Below are 18,087 nucleotides of genomic sequence, written 5' to 3'. Positions count from 1 at the left end.
GTGTCTGGTGCTACATAGGATATGGTATTCGAGGGTGTCTGTTTAGCAGAGAAGTAGTAGCATAGGCATACACAGGATTGCCGGAAGAATAATCTAATTTCAGCAAAACCTTCATGGTGCAGCCTGTCATCAAGCAAATGATGAGCCAAAAAAAGAAAATTCTATGTCCTGCAAGAACGAAACTACGAATAATATTCAGCTTTCCTTGCTGAAAAAAAAAATCCAAATAAATACCGAATTCTGAAAATTTTCGTTGAAAAACTCTGAACCCGAATATGACGTAAATAAACAGGGCTCAATTTTAACAAGCCGAGTTCCCAAAATAAAATTAAGACTCGAAAACGAAGAGCCCTGTTTCACACGGCCAACTCGCAAAGCAGGTAAGCGTAACATGGGGGTGCTCTCACGGCAGACGCTGAGGAAGTGCGGGCCGTTCATAAAAAAGCGCACATATAACGTCATTCATATAACAGGGTTAATATATAGTTTAACCGTATCCACTAGTACCTATGTAACAGTATTGAGCTACGATTCACACACACACACACACACACACACACACACACACACACACACACACACACACACACACACACACACACACACACACACACACACACACACACACACACACACACACACACACACACACACACACACACACACACACACACACACACACACACACACACACACACACACACACACACACAAAAACGACTTAGTTTCCGCTGCAGGAAGTAGGGCCATCCGAATCTGGAGCAGTCCCGCTGGCCACCTTATTTATTTGGCTAACCGGCCCCGCCATCAATTTTTCGCCCCTTTGGTCCGAAGCTCGCCGAAAGAAAATAAGCACCATAATGCTGAGAGCGAAGCACCCGAAAGGGGGGGGGGGGAGGCGATGAGCCCTGGGCGTAGCCCGAAGGCGTGAACAGGGGGTTATAGGCAGCCGCTTCCGCGCTCGCCCAACTTGCGAGGCACCACACCGGCTGGCGCATGAGCGACCGGTCAGGGAAGAGAGAGGCGAGGCCTCCCCTTGCCTCGAGCTCTCCAGAAGCGCCCCTCGTTCCGCCGTTTTCTTCCTTTCATCTTTCCTGCTGGCCGCCGTCGCGCAAAGGGGAGCAGCGGCTGCAGCGCCGAGAGGGCCGAAGTTCAGCTCGGGCGGCAGCGGCTCACGGCAGCTGCCGAAGCACGCCGCAGCTCGCGCGCTCTCGGGTAACAACAAGGCCTTCCACGTGACCACCGCTCCGAACCGCTTTCCTCCACAGCTCTCACTCTCGCCCACCACGTGGTTCAGGGAGGCCTCCTCACCCATGCCAACAGAGAGGCCCTCAGACAACGCGCGCCAGCTCTTTCAAAGAGGCCCGTGCTTAGCAGACGAACGCTCGGGGCAACGTGCGCGCGCGAGCGAGCAGCTGGTTGGCGTTGACGCGCGGTTGTCTGCTTCCTACTTCTGACCCTTCTTCACGCGGAGGCCCTGACCACTGACGCTACGACGCCGCCGTACTGTCTTGTGCGGCAGTGTGTTGTGTGTGTGTGTGTTGTAGGGTAAGGAGGGAGGGAGCACACAGGTTTCGCGTTGCCGCCGTCATGCCAGGTCCCGAGATCGAGAAGATGACGAGCCGCTGCTGTGGCCAGCGCGCGTCGCGGCCTGATATGGCCCTGGTCAAGGCGTCCATAGGCGTCCTGGTGGGCCTCTTCCTGGCCCTGTCGGGCCTTGCCACATACGTCTTCTTCCCGACCATCCTCAAGACGCAGGTGGAGATGGTGAGTATGAGCCCGCTTTCTTCATTTCATTTGGTTTAGCAGCGATCAGGAAATGTATCTACGGATGGGAGAATATACGTTCCTCCTCCAACAGATGGTGTGGGACGAGCGGACGTCCATAGCCGTAGAAAGCTTATGGAACTGAACTTCGGCGGTGCACTTTACCTAATTTGTCTATAGCGGTCATTGGTTTATATTAATGATGCCCTGTGCAATTCTCTGCTCTAAGGATAAGGGTACATATATATCCACATCAGCTTCCCGTACAACGGCGATGAAATTTAGTTCTGCATTTCATAACCTTTTGACTGCTGGTGTGGGTAGATGTAATGCATACATTTGTCTCTAAAATAAACTTACACCCGTGAAGAGAAGACAGGTTCCCTTAAATGAGATGCGGGTGAGGGAAGAATCGTTACTGAACTTTAATTATTTACTTTTTTGTCCTTCTGTGTGATATCTCGTCGGGCTGCTTATGTCAAAAGGGAGGGAGGCTGGGAGTCGCCAAAAAATTCTCGGGCGCATTCGCTAGCGCGCCTGCCGGTCTTGCGAGCCAGGCGAGGTTTTTGACTCTGCGGCGGTGATCGCCAAGAGGAGAAGGTAAGGAGAAAGTCGCTCGCCTTGGAAAGCTCGCGCGGCGTCCTTCCTTCCGGGAATCCGACGCGGTCCAACAGCGCGCTCGGGCCCGTGTTTTGACTCACGCCGTACCCTTCCCCGCGCCCAGGGCTACTCGCCCTCTCCCCTGCTCTTGTGGGGGCTTTTCCGCGACGTCGCATGCCGCCGCCACGGTTGGTGCAGCACGGAAGCGTGGCCTCGCTCTTTGATACTTGTTTCACTTTCGGAGACCTTGCGAAGTGTCAGCGCGCGCCGCCTTCGGGTTGTTGAGTCGCTCGTAGCGAAACGTACACTGGGGACCATGACGTCCGTCGCGGTCTATTCTGTCCAACTTGAGTCGAGTTTGCTGCCTGCTCTGCTCGCGAGAATGCGCTTAAGCTCAACTCGCTTTCAACTCCGAAACGACCGAATATGAGCAGCGACTGGCTTTAAACAAAGCGCGTGGGATTGCCGTTAGGGGTATGTGTGCGAACGCCTGGTTGTCCTGGTCATTTGAGACGTGCCCGGAAAACAATCTCAAATCATGAACACTATGTTAGCAGTAGTGACCGAGAAACAAGATGTAATAGATTTCATAGTTGAAGGAAGAATCCACAGCGATTCACGATTAGAAACTAACGTTGTCTAACCTCATAGGCGGCGCGTTGTCGCTTGTCGCTATACGCGTTCGCCATTCGTTTGGCAGGAACAAGGCTTCGTCGTACGGACTAGAACAGGGAAATAGCGGTAGGAGTACGCTCGGTTGCATAAGCAGGAAATAAGTTTCGTTCCTTGGATTCATGCTCGGTGAAGGCTGCAAAGCGCGGGTCTCAAACGCACATATCTAACCACGCGGGCCGCATTGACTAACTCTTATCTCCCACGGGCCAGAATTGAGAGGGGGGGGGGGGGGGGGGGCGAGTTTCCATGGGCAAAAAAAAAAGTGAAAAGTAACCGAAAGGAATAACAGAGCGATTAAAGTTATAAGCACTGGCACAGAGGGCCACTTATGAACTAAAATTTGTATTTTTTTCACTGGTTTTACTTTTTTCCCTAACAGGTTCTGATTTTGTGCACATGACGTGGGCAGAAGTGAATAACGGACGTTGACGAAATGCTATTTGCAGCTATAGGTTACCGGGAGATATGAAGGAGGACAAGTCAAGTTTTTGCGGGGCAAACGACATAAACTTTGGGGCCAGCGGGCTGCAATCCAGGTGGACTGAACTGCGTCTGTTGCACGCCTAGAATATATCTGATGAGACATGCAAGGCATCTGTATCACAGCTAGCTAGGCGTTAAGGGCGGCTGTGAAGCATCTACAAGCAGTGTTGCGAAACGTCAAGTACCCATCCTCTCAATCCTTTTCAAGACATTTCAAGGTGTTTAGTAGCCGTCTCATAGTTGGTCTAATGCACTGTGTGTTTTGGGTTAGAAGCCAAATCGCAAGATGTTTTGTATACGTTTCGAAGATCCCCTGTACACCTGTTCAAAAGATTGAACAAGCTTTCTTGTAGGTTTTCTAGGTCTTCTGATACTATATCTTTGGTTTCAATGAGCAATGCGTAAGAAAGACCGTCACAGAGTCGCCGATGCAAGCACACGAAACGTCAAGGAATAGATGCCCTGTACTTATATCACTCCTATTTATTTTATTTTCAGTACACCTTGCAGTGCCGAGCCATTATAGCAGGGGAGCTGGAATAACAATAAAGGGAGGAGCCGTAAAAATAAACTACCGGGACCACTTAAGGAACTGCAATTGCAAGAATTGCAATTCTATTCCACTTCTATTCCAATTCTGTTCTAATTATATTCGAATTTTTTTCTATTCCTTTGTAGTTGTTGCAGTTGTAAGGGCTAGTACTGACTATTACTCGTTGACATTTCGTATTCTTCGGCCTCGTGTTTGACGGCACACCGTTCCGACCAATCGCGAGTTTTGCAACGCCGCCAATTTCTGGGCGACGCCGGGTTTTCGGGTCGATGAGACTTCTAATGATTTCACATTAGTAAAGTCACGTGAAAAAAAATGGAGAGGGAGGGCAAAGGAGCAACGTATCAAGACAAACGAAACAGGAAAATGTACTAGAGTAGTAGGAAAAACAGTACATTCAGTCTACAATTATTGGTTTGAAAGAAGAGTACAATCACAAATCATTGATTAGCCTTAAAGATACATATCGATGAACATCACAGTTTCAACCGGAGACTTGTTCCGGTCAGAAATGCTACCTGGAAAAAATGAATGCTACACGTAGTTCGTCTTGCACGTAACGTCACGTATTTTAAAACTCCATTATCTCCTATTTTGAATATAGCCGTGTGCTTAGGTATTTTTGCTTATCAATGGCTGTGGTGTCTGTGCATATTGGGTGCAGAAGTTCGGACCTTTGCTTCTGTCGCCTCATCTGCAACGGTTCTAGTTCGATCTGTTTCTTTAGCCAAGTCACTCATCCTCTATACCGCGCTACGATGGCTTCCTCATATGTCCGCGTGGAGAACAGCCTGGCTATAAAGTTATCTAAGGTATTCTTGCGGCTGTTAACAGTCCTTTTATTTGAGAACCTTGATTCTTGTCAGAACACGAACGATAAACCCGAAAGTAAAAGCTGTACTTGCATGGGCACAGCACACACATTGCACATAAAAGTTCGAACAGAAATTGCATGCGCATCAGGGAAAGGAAAAATAGATGCCTTATAGTAAGCTAAAGATACCTCTGTTTAAAAGTTTAGGGGAATCCCCTAAAGTGGAGTAAATTTGTAATAAGAGAGCAAGCTACTCACTGGCATCCATACAAGCGCTTCTTAGAAACTGCGTAGTTAAAAAAAAAAATTCGTCCCGGTCCCTGGTTCGAATCCTGGACCGAAACGATTTTTGCTTTAACTACGAAGTTTGTGTGGAAGCTGTATGGTTTTCCTTTGTAGCCGTGTGGCTGCGCCTGGATGGATGACAATGAGTAATTTGCTGCCTTATTATAAAAATACCTCCCTAGTGCACGTCTGGTATAGCGATAGATATTTAGACCTCTTTAGATTTTTGTAGACGTCTGTGAGACGTACTGAGCTCACTGCGATGTGTGCGCTTCGCAAGCGGTGTTTTGAAACCGCTATTGCAAATGCCGCAATAGAAGTTTAGTTGGACACCACACCGAGTTAGTCTACAGAATGCTTGCATGTGCATACCTTTTTGAGGACTACAGCCGCCGCGGTAGCTGAGTGGTTATTGCGCTCGACTGCTGGCCCGAAAGACGCGGGTTCGATCCTGGCCGCGGCGGTCGAATTTCGATGGAGGCGAAATTCTAGAGGCCCGTGCACTGTGCGATGTCAGTGCACGTTAAAGAACCCCAGGTGGTCGGAATTGCCGGAGCCCTTCACTACGGCGTCTCTCATAGCCTGAGTCGCTTTGGGACGTTAAACCCCAATAAACCAAACTAAACCAAACCTTTTTGAGGACTACATTGCCGCAGCCTGTCAGCTGTAGGTGACACTGGAGTAAGTTATAGACGTATCTGCTACTTAACGTGATCGACAAAACGCAGCCGTTGATTCCTTTTGCAGTGAAGCTACCTTTTCCATAGGAAAGGGACCCTTGTAACCTGGACTGCTGGAGTCGTCATTTTTCTCCGATTCATATACGTGACGTAAATGTGATACGCTCGATGCGGATGCGTTACTCTACTCCGTCACGCCCGCGAGTTTAGCGCGGCGGCGCATGACGTCCAACTCAGCCGCTTTGTCTGAGCGCCCGCTTGCAGCTTCGTGTCACTGAGCCTTCGGGGAGCAGCCTTGAAACAGGCCAGCTGGGCTTCGTCGGCGGCGCGTTGTATACGTTTTGTATTATTGGGCTCAACATGTTTGAGCAACTGTTGAAAGCGAAATGTAGCGGTTGCCGTGGAAGCATTTCGAAGCGTGTTTGTTTGTTTGTTTGTTTGTTTGTTTGTTTGTTTGGCTCACGTGTGTTTTTTCTGCCAAGGTTGCAAGAACAGGGCAGCTCGCAGAAAGTACTCGTATAAAAGCTACCTCTCCCCTTAATTCTTGTGAAGGGTCCTTCTTCATAGTTATATCCATGGGATCGATTTGCAGGTTTCTTCGGAATTGTATACTCTGCAACACCCAGGTAATGAGTACACTAAGCCTCGTCTCGGACAACAAGCACAAATGTTTGCCGCATGTACACCATACTAGAACGGTGGACGGTAATTGCCGTCGTTTCGAAGTGCCGTCCTGCGGTAATGAATGCTCCGTGCAAACTCGGTTGGGAGCCCGCTTGATTATAGTCTTGGTCTTGCTAAATCAGTGGCGCGCCATTCGTCTTTATCCGCACGGCTGCCACGTTCGAGAGCGCGCCGCGACCTTCAGACATGCTTGCAAGTGGCCCCGCCGATGCACTTACGCAACCTCCGGCTAGATTAGCCTCGAAGGTGGCCAAGCGGCGCGCGATACCGAAGGGCATGCAGTGGCTCGAATGCTGCTGATGTGCAGTGATCTTGACGCATTGAATGTCTCGTTTGACCTGCGCCTCTGTTCCCCGCAGCAGTCACAGCGATTAGTGTAACTTGCACTATACACCTCTTCGTGTGGTTAGAACTGCGCACACTGCATAACACTATCGGCGTATGACGCTCTGCATACTTTCTCCATTTTTTTTTCCATCTTTTTTGCCCAGGAAGATTCAGCCTTCCACGTTGCTCGTAGTGCGCATGCATCTGCTTATACTGTGCAGGCCGGCGCTCCGGAGAAAACGCTCTGCGCGCTGACAACGGCGTTATTATCTGCGGTTCGATAGGGGACGCTCTTGTACGACGAAGCTGTGTGCTTTCAAGAGGGGAGACGTCCGTGCGTCGACAGAAGCCCTTGTAAAGGCGTGTTCTTGAGTACAAAACTCTGTGAAAGTAAAGGGCGTGCGGTCTTGTTGGCTGTTGATCAAGTAGGTATATCCTGGATGCGTTACCATGCAGTATTGCGCTGCTCTAGTCACCATCGCATCTCCACCCTTACTTTCTTTCCCAGGCTCCGTTTCTTTTATAACATAATTTTATTGTGAGCTTGTTTATTTTTTGCCGGCAAGGACTGTTTGAATTTCTTAATCTTATATATTATCTGTTGCATTCGGAAGCCGTACCTCCCGCCTGTAATGTCTCGGCGCTGCACAGTACAGTATAAATAAATATTTGATGAATATCGAGGGGCATAAATATATTCAACCTCCCCACTACCTGTTGGTTTTGTTACTCCTGGAGAGACTGGTTTACGCTTCACAAAAGCACTTGCACAGATTAGGCCGTCAATCGTGAAGCCTCCACAGAAGCTCGTGACAATGTATATTTCTTCGCAGCACTGTGTAACAAATGCGGGGCACAGCAAGAAACTGTGGCCTTCGGTTTTAGCGCACGCGTTGCCTCATTTCCTTAACAGCCCGTGGGTATCGTGTTACTAGGCGCAGTAACCGCTGTCGACAGCGCTGCAACGCCCTACATCCACGCGTTACGGCTGCCTTGGCCTCCTCTACGCTCGACTGAAAGGATTAGGACGCGCAGATTTCCGTCTCCGCACTGCAATGTCTGAACAACTCTTAGCCAGCGGTGTAGCGGCTCTGAGGCTGGCGGGCGAGCTCTAGGCTACCGCCGCCGCCTTCCCCGGTCACAGCAGTCCGCCGCTTACGTGCACCATCAGGCGATAGCGGGCAGCCTGTAATGACCCGACCATTATGGACAGCAGGTGCGCGGCAATCAAAGCGTGGAGGGTAAGAAGGAGAAAGACGAAGGGGAGAGGCTGAGTTGGAAGCCGACCTCGCTTTTGAGGCAACAACAACAAGGCGACCTTCGTGCTGCTGGTCACTGACCGTTTGCACTGAGGGGTTGGATTCGACATTCGGTTATATCTCCGCAAGAGGGGTAATTAAACGTGGAAAGATGTGACGAAACTTTAGGGGCAGCTGCAAGCGCTGCGTCATCTGACTTAGCTGTTGCCATGGGGAGCTCGTATGCTTTGCGAAATCAAGCCTGACTAGCATGCGCGCTGGATTACTCGGTGTACCGAGGTGAAGGTCTGGTCAGAAACCAACTTGTTTGTCGCAGGTGCTGCAGTTATAATTTTCTCTTAGTTCTCTCACCTATGTATCACCGGCGGAACATATCGCACTCGAATGGGAATAATAGTAATTAAAATAACGGAAGCGCTAGGGAGCAGACAGCTTGGAATTAATGACACAAAACTACAGCTGTTCACATCGAGAATTATTTGGCGCTGACATTTTACTGCATGGAGAAGATGGAAGGGATCACGGACAGAGGTCATCGGATTGATGATGTTCCTTTCTAATCAGTGTTCGTGTGTGAACAGCATGACTGGCTTTACCACAGAGCAGAAGCTACTACCTTGCGGTACGTTCCATTCATTCAGCCTTCACAGGCGATATTGGTGCACTATTACAAAACTCGCAGAGAAAGTTCGACGTGTGCACCCTTAAACCACTTCCACCGTCCATATCGAGCTCTTGGATCTACCCGTTCACTTAACTCAGGGGGTATCGTGAAGTGATTCCGGAAGCGATTCAGCTCTGCGAAGGACGATGGGAACTCGTGATGAGCTAAACCTGCAGCCACACCCGCTAAGCCTCGGGATTAGCAAGTGTGGCTTCCGGCTGGACTCGCCGTCGCTTGCCACCCCGTTGCTTTTTCGCGTCACTGATTCATTGTGGCTCGGCGACACGCAACATGATAATACGAGGGCTGAATGATGTGAAGTGTCGCTTCCTGGCCAGAAACGTTTTTGTGATGGAATCGGAATACTTCCTCGAAACAGAACGCTGCGATTGTCCTCTCTCTGAGGAACAACCCAGTTTTCCATATACTATTCACCCGTGGTCTTGTGCCGTCGTATGGGAATAAGGTCCATCCCGAACTTTCATAACAGTGCAACATTTTTCAATTCCATCCAATAAAGAGTAAGTAGCAGACCATGCAGGCAGCAAAGTCTGTCGAACATCCTTCGTAGTTTAGACGTGAACTCTATAGGCGTCCGCGCTCAGACAGCCGTGCGAAGGGTTTGGAAGGCATCCAGAAAGAGGACACAAAAAAAATCCTGCTGTCATGTGACAGCCGTCGCTAACTTATGGGTGACGTAAGCGTTGTAGTCGTATACCGTTGTCCGCGGGCGCCTGACGCAACCGCTGTATTCGTGAGGTCACTTATTTGGAGGAAAGGCTTCCGTCATCCACACAACGGGGCCACGTGCACGTCACGTGCGCCCCCTTTCCGCCGCAAGAAGTTCCACATGTTACCAATATATAGCTGGCATGTGCTATAGCTAGCGTGATCGCATACTCCGTGCTAGAGTCGCTGGAAACATTTTCAGGGTGCCAGAATCCCGTTGTCCCCGCCAGCGGATTTGGGAGGTAGTATATAGCTGCCGCTTCCTGACGCTCCGAGCGTGGCAGTCGCGTCTGTGGGGCCCTTGGCAACGTTGGTAAATTGCTGCGTAGTTGGCCGAGCAAGCTTCAGGGATATCGTGAGCTAACACTCAGAAGAAATTGGACATAATTATTTTTGTAGTTTAAGCACCATAATACGCAGGTGTGCAGCACCGAGAGAACAGCCCAGAGACTTTGGAAGGCAGCCGCTCTATGCAATTCCCTGAAAATTTTTGTGTTCGCTCTTCTAGCAACATTGGACCACGGCGGCCATATTACTTCCAAGCCCGGCAGCACTGGGAAAAGGAAAAATTTCCGTGCAGTGAATCTACTTTGTGGGAGTGTCTTGAAATTGAAGCTGGCCTGTACCGATGGACTACGGCACACGTAATAACGACAAAGAGGCCTCTTGCCGAAAACGGAACTTTTATAAGCGATAAAAGAAAAAAAAGAGACACAGGTGTCGCCATCACCGGCCGATTTCGGAAATAAACTACTTGCGTCGATGACGAATTTTCTATGCGGCTCTCAGAGGCTATGCTACACTGCCGTTCACATCAAAGCGGCAGTAACCAGTCCTTCTCGGCGTAGACGTCGCAAGTATGTACCGTGTGGCGGAAAAAATTGAAATGCTATTTTCTAAGCCATAAACGCTTTTTCTGCTGCCGTGCAGGTTAACCTACCCAAAAAGAGGCAGTGAATCAATTCTTTCCTCAGAACAGTAATTCAACGGAGTTCTCTTCAGTGTCCTTTTAAAAGTCGTCTTAACACAGGAATGCGCCTCTGTCAGGCAATGTTTAGTTAGTTACTAGACACAAAGCCGAGATGAAACGGATTATATGTGTGAAGTTGATAGCTTGAAAGGTTCAACGAAACCAAATCTGTCGCGAACGGGAATACTTTTGTTCGCAGTGAGTCATTCCTGTTTTTTTTTACTCTTTGCTTGCTTTCGCTTGTCAAGGACAGCTGTACGGGTTTGCTTCCTGCTTTCCTTTATTGCTCAGCGCTTCACATTCAGTTCTGGTCTCTCGTGTACTCTTCCTGCATTTTATCGCCGGCGCTAAACCGTTCATCCGGAATCGTTTTACGTTCTCAATACGTCGTTGCACCTACACCAGGCGTGGTTTAGTTCTAGATGAAACTAAAGATGTGTGCATAGAGGCGTAGGTCCTGCAAAATTGCTTCCCATTAGCTTTTGCTTTAGGCTGCGTCTTCTACCGGAAAGAAAAGAAGCAGAAAAGCAGAATACGTTCTATTACTTCGCGAACACGCTTAAGGAATCCCCGCCGACATCACTTAAACCTCGAAATAAAGAAAGAACAAACGCGTACATACTGCCCGCATGCATTATTCATCGCGGAAGGTGAACGCGAGAACGCGCCCAAGGCCGGAATGTTTGAAGGGGAAAACTAGCAACCATGCTTTTGCAGATGGCGCTGCCGCTGGTTTCGCCGTCGTGGTGCAGAATAGAGGGCGTGTGCGGTTCTCTTTGGGGCGATGCCGGAGACGTGTTGGGACGATTTCAAGCGAGGGCTGACGCGACCCGGCTTGTCAGCGGCGGCGGGACTGGGTCTAGCAGATGAGGACAAATGGCTGCCGGGAGTCGAGGCAGAGGAAATGGTCAGATCCGCTCCGGAGCACCCTTTTCGGCTAGGAGAAATTTCGGGGCCGGCCCACTCGAATCTGACGAGTGGGCTTTAAGCGGCTTAATTAGGCAGACGTGGCGTGGTTACGGAGTTCGGGTGAGCTGTATTTGCGAGAGATCGGCCGCTCGATGAGGAAACACGCGGAGGCTTTGGCATGCTTCCGGTATTGGAATTTGCGGAGGATTCAGGAAACGAGGAGTTAATCGAGAAATATGGGGCAGTTGGCAGAAAGAGGTACGCTACTGTGGAAACTAAGCCTGTTGCGAGCGAATGGGGAATCGAACGCAGCAGTTTGAAATTTGAGGCTCTGTTCCGTCGCGGTGAGGCACGGAATAGTTATTGAAGGGGAGCCAAGCCAATACTGTCAAGAAACTGAGCTTGATGTTCAAGAAAGACGCGATAACGGCCACAAGATTGTGCATTTGTCAAAGCGCCATGTATGATATGCTTCACTTTTATGGCATACATCGGTGAATGGTCGAACTGCCATACTAGCCGTCCTGATCCATACTAGAACCGTACATCCATCCCGATCCATCCTGACCCATACCGAGCAGGAGGAGGCACTGTTTAATAGTAGCTGCAATTCGGGAACAGGACAGAGTGGGTAAACAGTATAGAATATAAAAATGCAGTAAGCTTTTAACGTAGCTAAACTCGGTAGCCGCGCAACAGAAATGGACCTTGAGGGCACCAAGGTCACCCTATCATCGGCTGCAGCTGTCGCGACGCTCCCCTGAACTTAATCGAGTCACTCCGGTGCTTTACACAATATTTTTGGTTGGAACCGTGGTAAGTATTGCTTTAGCACTAAAACAGCGACGCGAGTTCTGCCGGTTCTTTCGGGTTCCGGCCTAGCGAGCAGCTTTTCCGTTAGGCCCGAAATCGCAACACAACACAGTCGGTGCGTTCCGAGAACTCGTTATGGGCAGTGAGGACTCAACTTCTTCTGTGAAGCAGGGTGAAGGAAAGAACAAAAAAAAACCGCGCATACGTAAATCACGCAGCCACTTCACACGTCCGTGCTGTGCAAGGTTCGATCCCAGTGTGATAGCTTCTGGTAGCTGATAAGAGATTTCGGCCCTCGCTCAAGTTCTGGTCTGCGCGCGCGTTATCAACGCCGCTCCAAGGGAAAGCGGGTCCTCTCTTGAAGGAGGAGCAGGTTGGAGCGCCCGAGTCGTCCTCAGATCTTCCGATCGGAGTAGAGAGCGGCTGGACTCGGGCGTGGTTTTGCTTGCTCAGCATCTTGAAGAGAGTCGTCGAGACGCAGCTGCGACGCGTGCGGCCGCTATCGGCCAACAGCCTGCTCGAGCTGGTGTCGTCTGCGTATCGGCCGGGCTCAAAGGGTGGCGGTCAAAGTTCGCCGCCGAGCTGGTGGAGCTGCTGGCCATGCGGGCGCACGGACGCACTGTTTTCTTCGCTGCAATCCATACTGAAGCTTTGTGCACGAAACACAAGTTTCCTCACGTGATGAACAAACTGTGGTTTAAAAAACATTGTAGGCCCTGTGGTCGCCGCAGTGGTTTTGCTCAGGCGCTATGAATTTCGACTGCTAAGCCGGATGAAAGGCCGCAGGTTCGAATCCCGGTCATGGTGGTTCCGTTTAGTATGAGTGCAGCTTAAAGAACGGCAGGGGGCCCGAAATTGCTATTGTGGCCTTCATTATACGGCGTTCCTCATAGCCCACGTGCGGCTTCGGTACGTTGAACCCAATGTACCATACCGTACCGCAGCATACCGTACTGTACCGTAGCGTACCGTGGTAGGCCTTGTGCACTGAAGGTGAGAGGGCAATAAGAATTAGCTTTGTGTTAACTACTTTGATGCCCCACTCAATAGGTCGATGAAAGCCAGATTCCGATCATTATAATGCGCTTACATATACAAAAAAAAAAAACAGGCTATGAAACGATTGATGTGAGACAGATATACCAGGCTGAGTGAGCATCGGCTTTCTTTCTTTCTTTCTTTACTTCTTTCTTTACTTCTTTCTCTCTTTCTTTCCTTCCTTCCTTCTTTCTTTCAGTCATCTGCGCTTCACCACGCGCTTATTCTGACGACAACGTTGACCTGTTTGTCAAATCTGCCCTCAGTTCGGTTTCAACGTTGCAAGTTTCGCCAGGCTATGCACTTCTTGGCGTACTCAGAATGTTGGGTGTTGCCAAGTAGATACTTCAATAAGTAGCTGGCATTTTGGTTCGCCGCTGTAAAGTAAGAAAGAAGAGAGGAATGCTCCTGTACACAATGGAATGCGAGCTGCCTTTAAAGATGCAGTTGTAGTGGATATTAAATCATTGCGTTAGCAAAATTCATCGCACATTTGCAGTTACTGTGTCGACCCGTAGTTGACGTGCAGCACGCATTCTCTATAGATTACAACTTTTCGGAATTTTAAAAATAAAAGTCCATCCTGCTCCGACTGGAGGTAGAATTTTGGTTCTACTGTAACAGATTTGCAACGCTAGGGTCTTTCGCTCTAATTCGAGTTTCTTGCACATTTTATCCCGTGTTTGAAATATGTCCCTTCGCCTTGCAGGGTTCATTACCCCGAGCACAGTAGGCTAGAGAAAGCGGCGCTCAAAGCCATGCTTACGCATGAGGTTGTGTGTGCACTGGCAGGTGGGATGTCACTTGTTAGACACAAAAAGTGATCGAATCTTATGTAGGGCTGGCATCCAGAAGTGGCACATGTGCGGCGAGGGACGCAGCAGCGGGGTGCTCGAGATAAATTTCGCCCATGGCTGGGGAGTTGTTTAGCCACGAGCAGCGAAACTGCAATCGATACGTGGCGGCCGAAAGTGGCCGGTATTCGATTCTACTCAGCCATCGATTGAGGAGTGTTGTAGCTTTAGTATGCATCCTTTCGGAACTACAGTAACGGCGGTGTCAGAAGGCAAATTGCAGACAGGACAAAGCGCACTCACAACTAACTTTCTTTTTCCTTCAACGGAAAACAACACAGAAGAAAACTGAACTCTGAAACGTTTCTTAATAGCTTAGCCGTTATGTAACAATCACGTTTCGTTTATTTTTATATATCCTAATTTCCAGGCTGTGCGTCTTGGAATGTGTTGTTCTTCTGTGTTGTCTTAATAATATTTTTTTTTTTTGGGGGGGGGGGGGAGGAAATAGCGCAGTATCTGTCTCATATATCATTGTATACATCCGAACCGCGCCGTAAGGGAAGAGATAAAGGAGGGAGTGAAAGAAGAAAGGAAGCAAGAGGTGCCGTAGTGGAGGGCTCCGGAATAATTCCGACCATCTGGGGATCTTTAACGTGCACTGACATCGCACAGCACACGGGCGCCTTAGCGTTTTGCCTCCATAAAAACGCAGCCGCCGCGGTCGGGTTCGAACCCGGGAACTCCGGATCAGTATCCGAGCGCCCTAACCATTTAGGAATAAACTGTGGTGGCTATGCTTCTCCGCGCGTTCAATTAAGAGCGTGTCCTTCCTTTGTTTTTGTTGCGCTTCTGAAAATTGGACGGGACACTGAGTTCCGCCTTTAGGGTATAATACGGTAGCTAATAGGTTATTGCCCATCTGTGCAGAATTGGTCATTCTCTACTCAATATTCACAGATCCCTGGGAGTCCTCATACCACTCCTCGCGCAGTGGTGCAGCTGTTAAGCTGTGCGCCAGTGCCCTGCGGTGGCAGGTGCTGCCACCGGTGGGACTTGTGCGACCCCTCTTCCCGAGCAACCTATCGCGACCAGTCATTAATTTAACTGCCACTTGCCGCGGAGCGCAGTTTGCTCACAATCCGGTGGGCAGGTTGCGATGACTCCACAAGGTTACGTCACCTAAGTGGCCCACCTGCCTCCTATAAGTCGCTTCTCGGGCATTTTTAGTAGATTTTTTGGGTCAGCGACACCGACGCTGGCGGCGGATTTTCTGCGACACGGGCTTTTTAACACTCTCGCGTTAAATGTACGAAGTCATACCCACTCGCCTATAGCTTTCATTTTAACGATTTAGTACTTCGTGATGAATCCCTTTTGTGGCATCCCGTAGGTAAAATAACTCATGATCTATACTTGGTGTAGCGCATGTGCTTCGTAAGCGATCTCTAGTGCTAGCGTGGTGTTGCAGTTGTATTTTTATTCCAAATATTGCAGACCATACTTAACCCAAACAGTCGAGGCTTGTATGAGCAAAGAAACAAAGAGTGCGTAGACAATAAGCATGCGTAAATACAAAGCACAAAAACACAGTTTAGGGTCGCGGACTACTATAGTCGGATACAACTCAGGAACGAAGCTGCTTTTTCCCTGTCAAAAAAGCCTCTTCCAGCCAATGGCTTCTGCCGAATCTCATGAGCCTGCTAGCGTGACGATCCAGGGAGGTGCATACGATGCAGAGAAAAGGTATCCCTTTCGCCTCCCACTCCCTGCATTGTCACGCTAGCAGGGTCATAAGGATCGGCCGACGCCATTGGCTGGAAGGTGTCTTTTGACGAGACATTGCCGCTTCGTTCTGGAATTATATTCTAATATTGATCGTACGTGCCCGCGTCGCATCACGAGGCCAGATAAGATAGACATTTAGCATAGCGGAGACGTCTGCGCTAGTACGTCTCCACTATGCTAAAAACCTCTAATTACTCCGAATGACGTATGCATTTATATTAGCTACATATCTGATGAGCGCATCTAAACGCGTAGCCAATAATTATGCGACTATGTAGCATGTGCCTGCTTGTGCTGCATGTGCCTAAAGGCCTTGGCTTTTCTGTAGTTTCCAACCTGCCGCCGTCTAACCGACCTCCATGGGTGATGGTCGTCCAGTTACTTGCCGGCGAAACGATGGCTATCTCTATTTTCTGATGCAATCAGAGTTTACCCGGGGCATTTGCGCTGAGTCACGATTTCGCCTCTGATTGGCCGGTGCATCTGCCTTATGCTGCGGTGACTGATTTGTTTACTTCTTTATTTTTCGTTGTTGTTTTTTTACATCACCTTGGGCAAACTCTTCTTGACCTTGGAGGATGGATATCTGCTCTTTTCACGGCCATCTAAACAAGTTTGGGAGAAGCCCGCAGACTGAAATTGACATGTTTCTCCTCGGTGCGTGGCCGTGTTTATATTAAGAAAAGCTTTAGCTTCGTCAGTGCCTTGCTAGTTTATAGCTGCGTTTCCACCGGGAAAAATAAAGAAAACAATTTGTCGCTTCATTCCGTATGCAAATTGGAGATTCGTAGCCCGAGGTTAAATTATGCTGTTGCATAAAATTCGCCTTCTCTCTTGTTTACTTGCATTCATGGAGCGTTGGCCTAGCTCAGCTTTTACTCTTGTATTCCTACTAATTTTATTTGCTTCCAGAGAGGCAGTCAGCTTTTTTTTTTTTTACGGGATAACGCCTATTAGTCTCTCTCAAGCCGGTACAGACAAGTATCCAGGCGCGTGCTGTGCTTTCAGGGTATTCACTTCTTAGTTCGGTTCCCCTTATATCCTTATTTATTTAGCTTGAAGAATTGGCATGAGTGTTAGGGTGCGGTACGATGTTTGCTCAGATGTGCAGCCTGATGCCTGCATTCGCTTCTTCTCTCTCTCTGCTTCGTTTCGGCTCTCAAGATTAGGCTTGTTCGTGAGGGGCCAGAGTAGCCTGTCGGCTACCCCATTTGGGCTGATGAGGTGCTCAGCCAGCCGTGGCCGTCTGGGAGACCAGGGCGACAATCTGTGGTGCCTCAAACCCAAGCCGCTGCCTGCAGGAGTTGTTCATTCATTGATTGATTGATTGATTGATTGATTGATTGATTGATTGATTGATTGATTGATTGAAGGCATCGGTGCTTTCACACTAAGTCTCATCTTTCCTCGGATATGACGCGCCGGTACCTCGCACTGACAGTTTCGTATTCTCGGGGCATATTTAACAGTTGTGAACTTTCGTCCGTTCGTTCTTTCATTGAATGAATTAATTTGTTGAATGAATGAAAGGGGGCTACTTCCCGGTTCTTCACGCGCAGCCAGTTGATGGTTGCCAGCTGCATTGTTTCTCGCTTTGCCGCCGCGAAGTACAGTAGGACGCTGTGCCGACGCTCGAGGCAATGCGTCTCTTCCAGTCGTGCGAGCGCTGTTCTGCAGCAACGCCAGTTATGGCTTCGAGTCATCCTGAGAAGTTACTACCAGCATAGCCCAGAATTGCAACGCGCGTCGTCTGTGACACGCGACTTGGACGATCTGCTTGTGGTCGTGCAAACCGAGCGTGTTGTTTCGAAATAACAAATTGCTCACTTCTGTTCAACAATAAAACAGAAACGCTTCTATAGGAGCCGACATTCTGGCGACCTTACGGTCATTACCGCTACTTAGACGACCGCACGCCGAACGGCGTCAAGGTTTTCCTTCTTTCTCGTTCCACGTCCAGTGACGCAACCGCTCCTTAGTTCGTACGACGTTAACTTATATTATAATAAAGGTCTAACGTAGAAATAAAAGAGAGGTCCGTGCCAGCGCCGGCACGGATTGCTCCACGAATGGTTTCATTTTTCCCGTCCTGTGCCGCTTTGGGGCAGACAAGGCCGGGGTACAGACGGCGCCTTGCCACTGCACGACGTTCTGGGCATATGTAAAGAGGCTCCTCCAGCAATGCTCCTGGCGTGTCCGAACGGCTTCCACGGCCGCCCAATACTTCTTACAACGCAGCACCAAGCAAGCCCCCT

General features: G+C 49.4%; 1 protein-coding gene across 2 annotated transcripts in view; it reads left to right on the top strand.

Annotated features, from left to right (window-relative positions):
- The first annotated feature begins 1,351 nt into the window (after positions 1–1,351).
- Positions 1,352–18,087, top strand: part of LOC144128274 (protein croquemort-like) — an 82,747-nt gene continuing 66,011 nt past the window's right edge. The window contains exon 1 of one of the 2 annotated variants that reach the window (XM_077661560.1): positions 1,352–1,767. In XM_077661560.1, the coding sequence (XP_077517686.1) occupies positions 1,591–1,767 (177 nt within the window). In that variant the 5' untranslated portion in view covers positions 1,352–1,590. The remainder of the gene's footprint in view (positions 1,768–18,087) is intronic. The other variant, XM_077661559.1, reaches the window with a different exon arrangement.

This window comes from Amblyomma americanum, chromosome 4, assembly GCF_052857255.1.
Source record: "Amblyomma americanum isolate KBUSLIRL-KWMA chromosome 4, ASM5285725v1, whole genome shotgun sequence".
Classification (NCBI taxonomy): Eukaryota; Metazoa; Arthropoda; class Arachnida; order Ixodida; family Ixodidae; genus Amblyomma; species Amblyomma americanum.
Note: the sequence above shows the minus strand (reverse complement) of the source record. Positions and strands in the feature narration are given on the sequence as shown.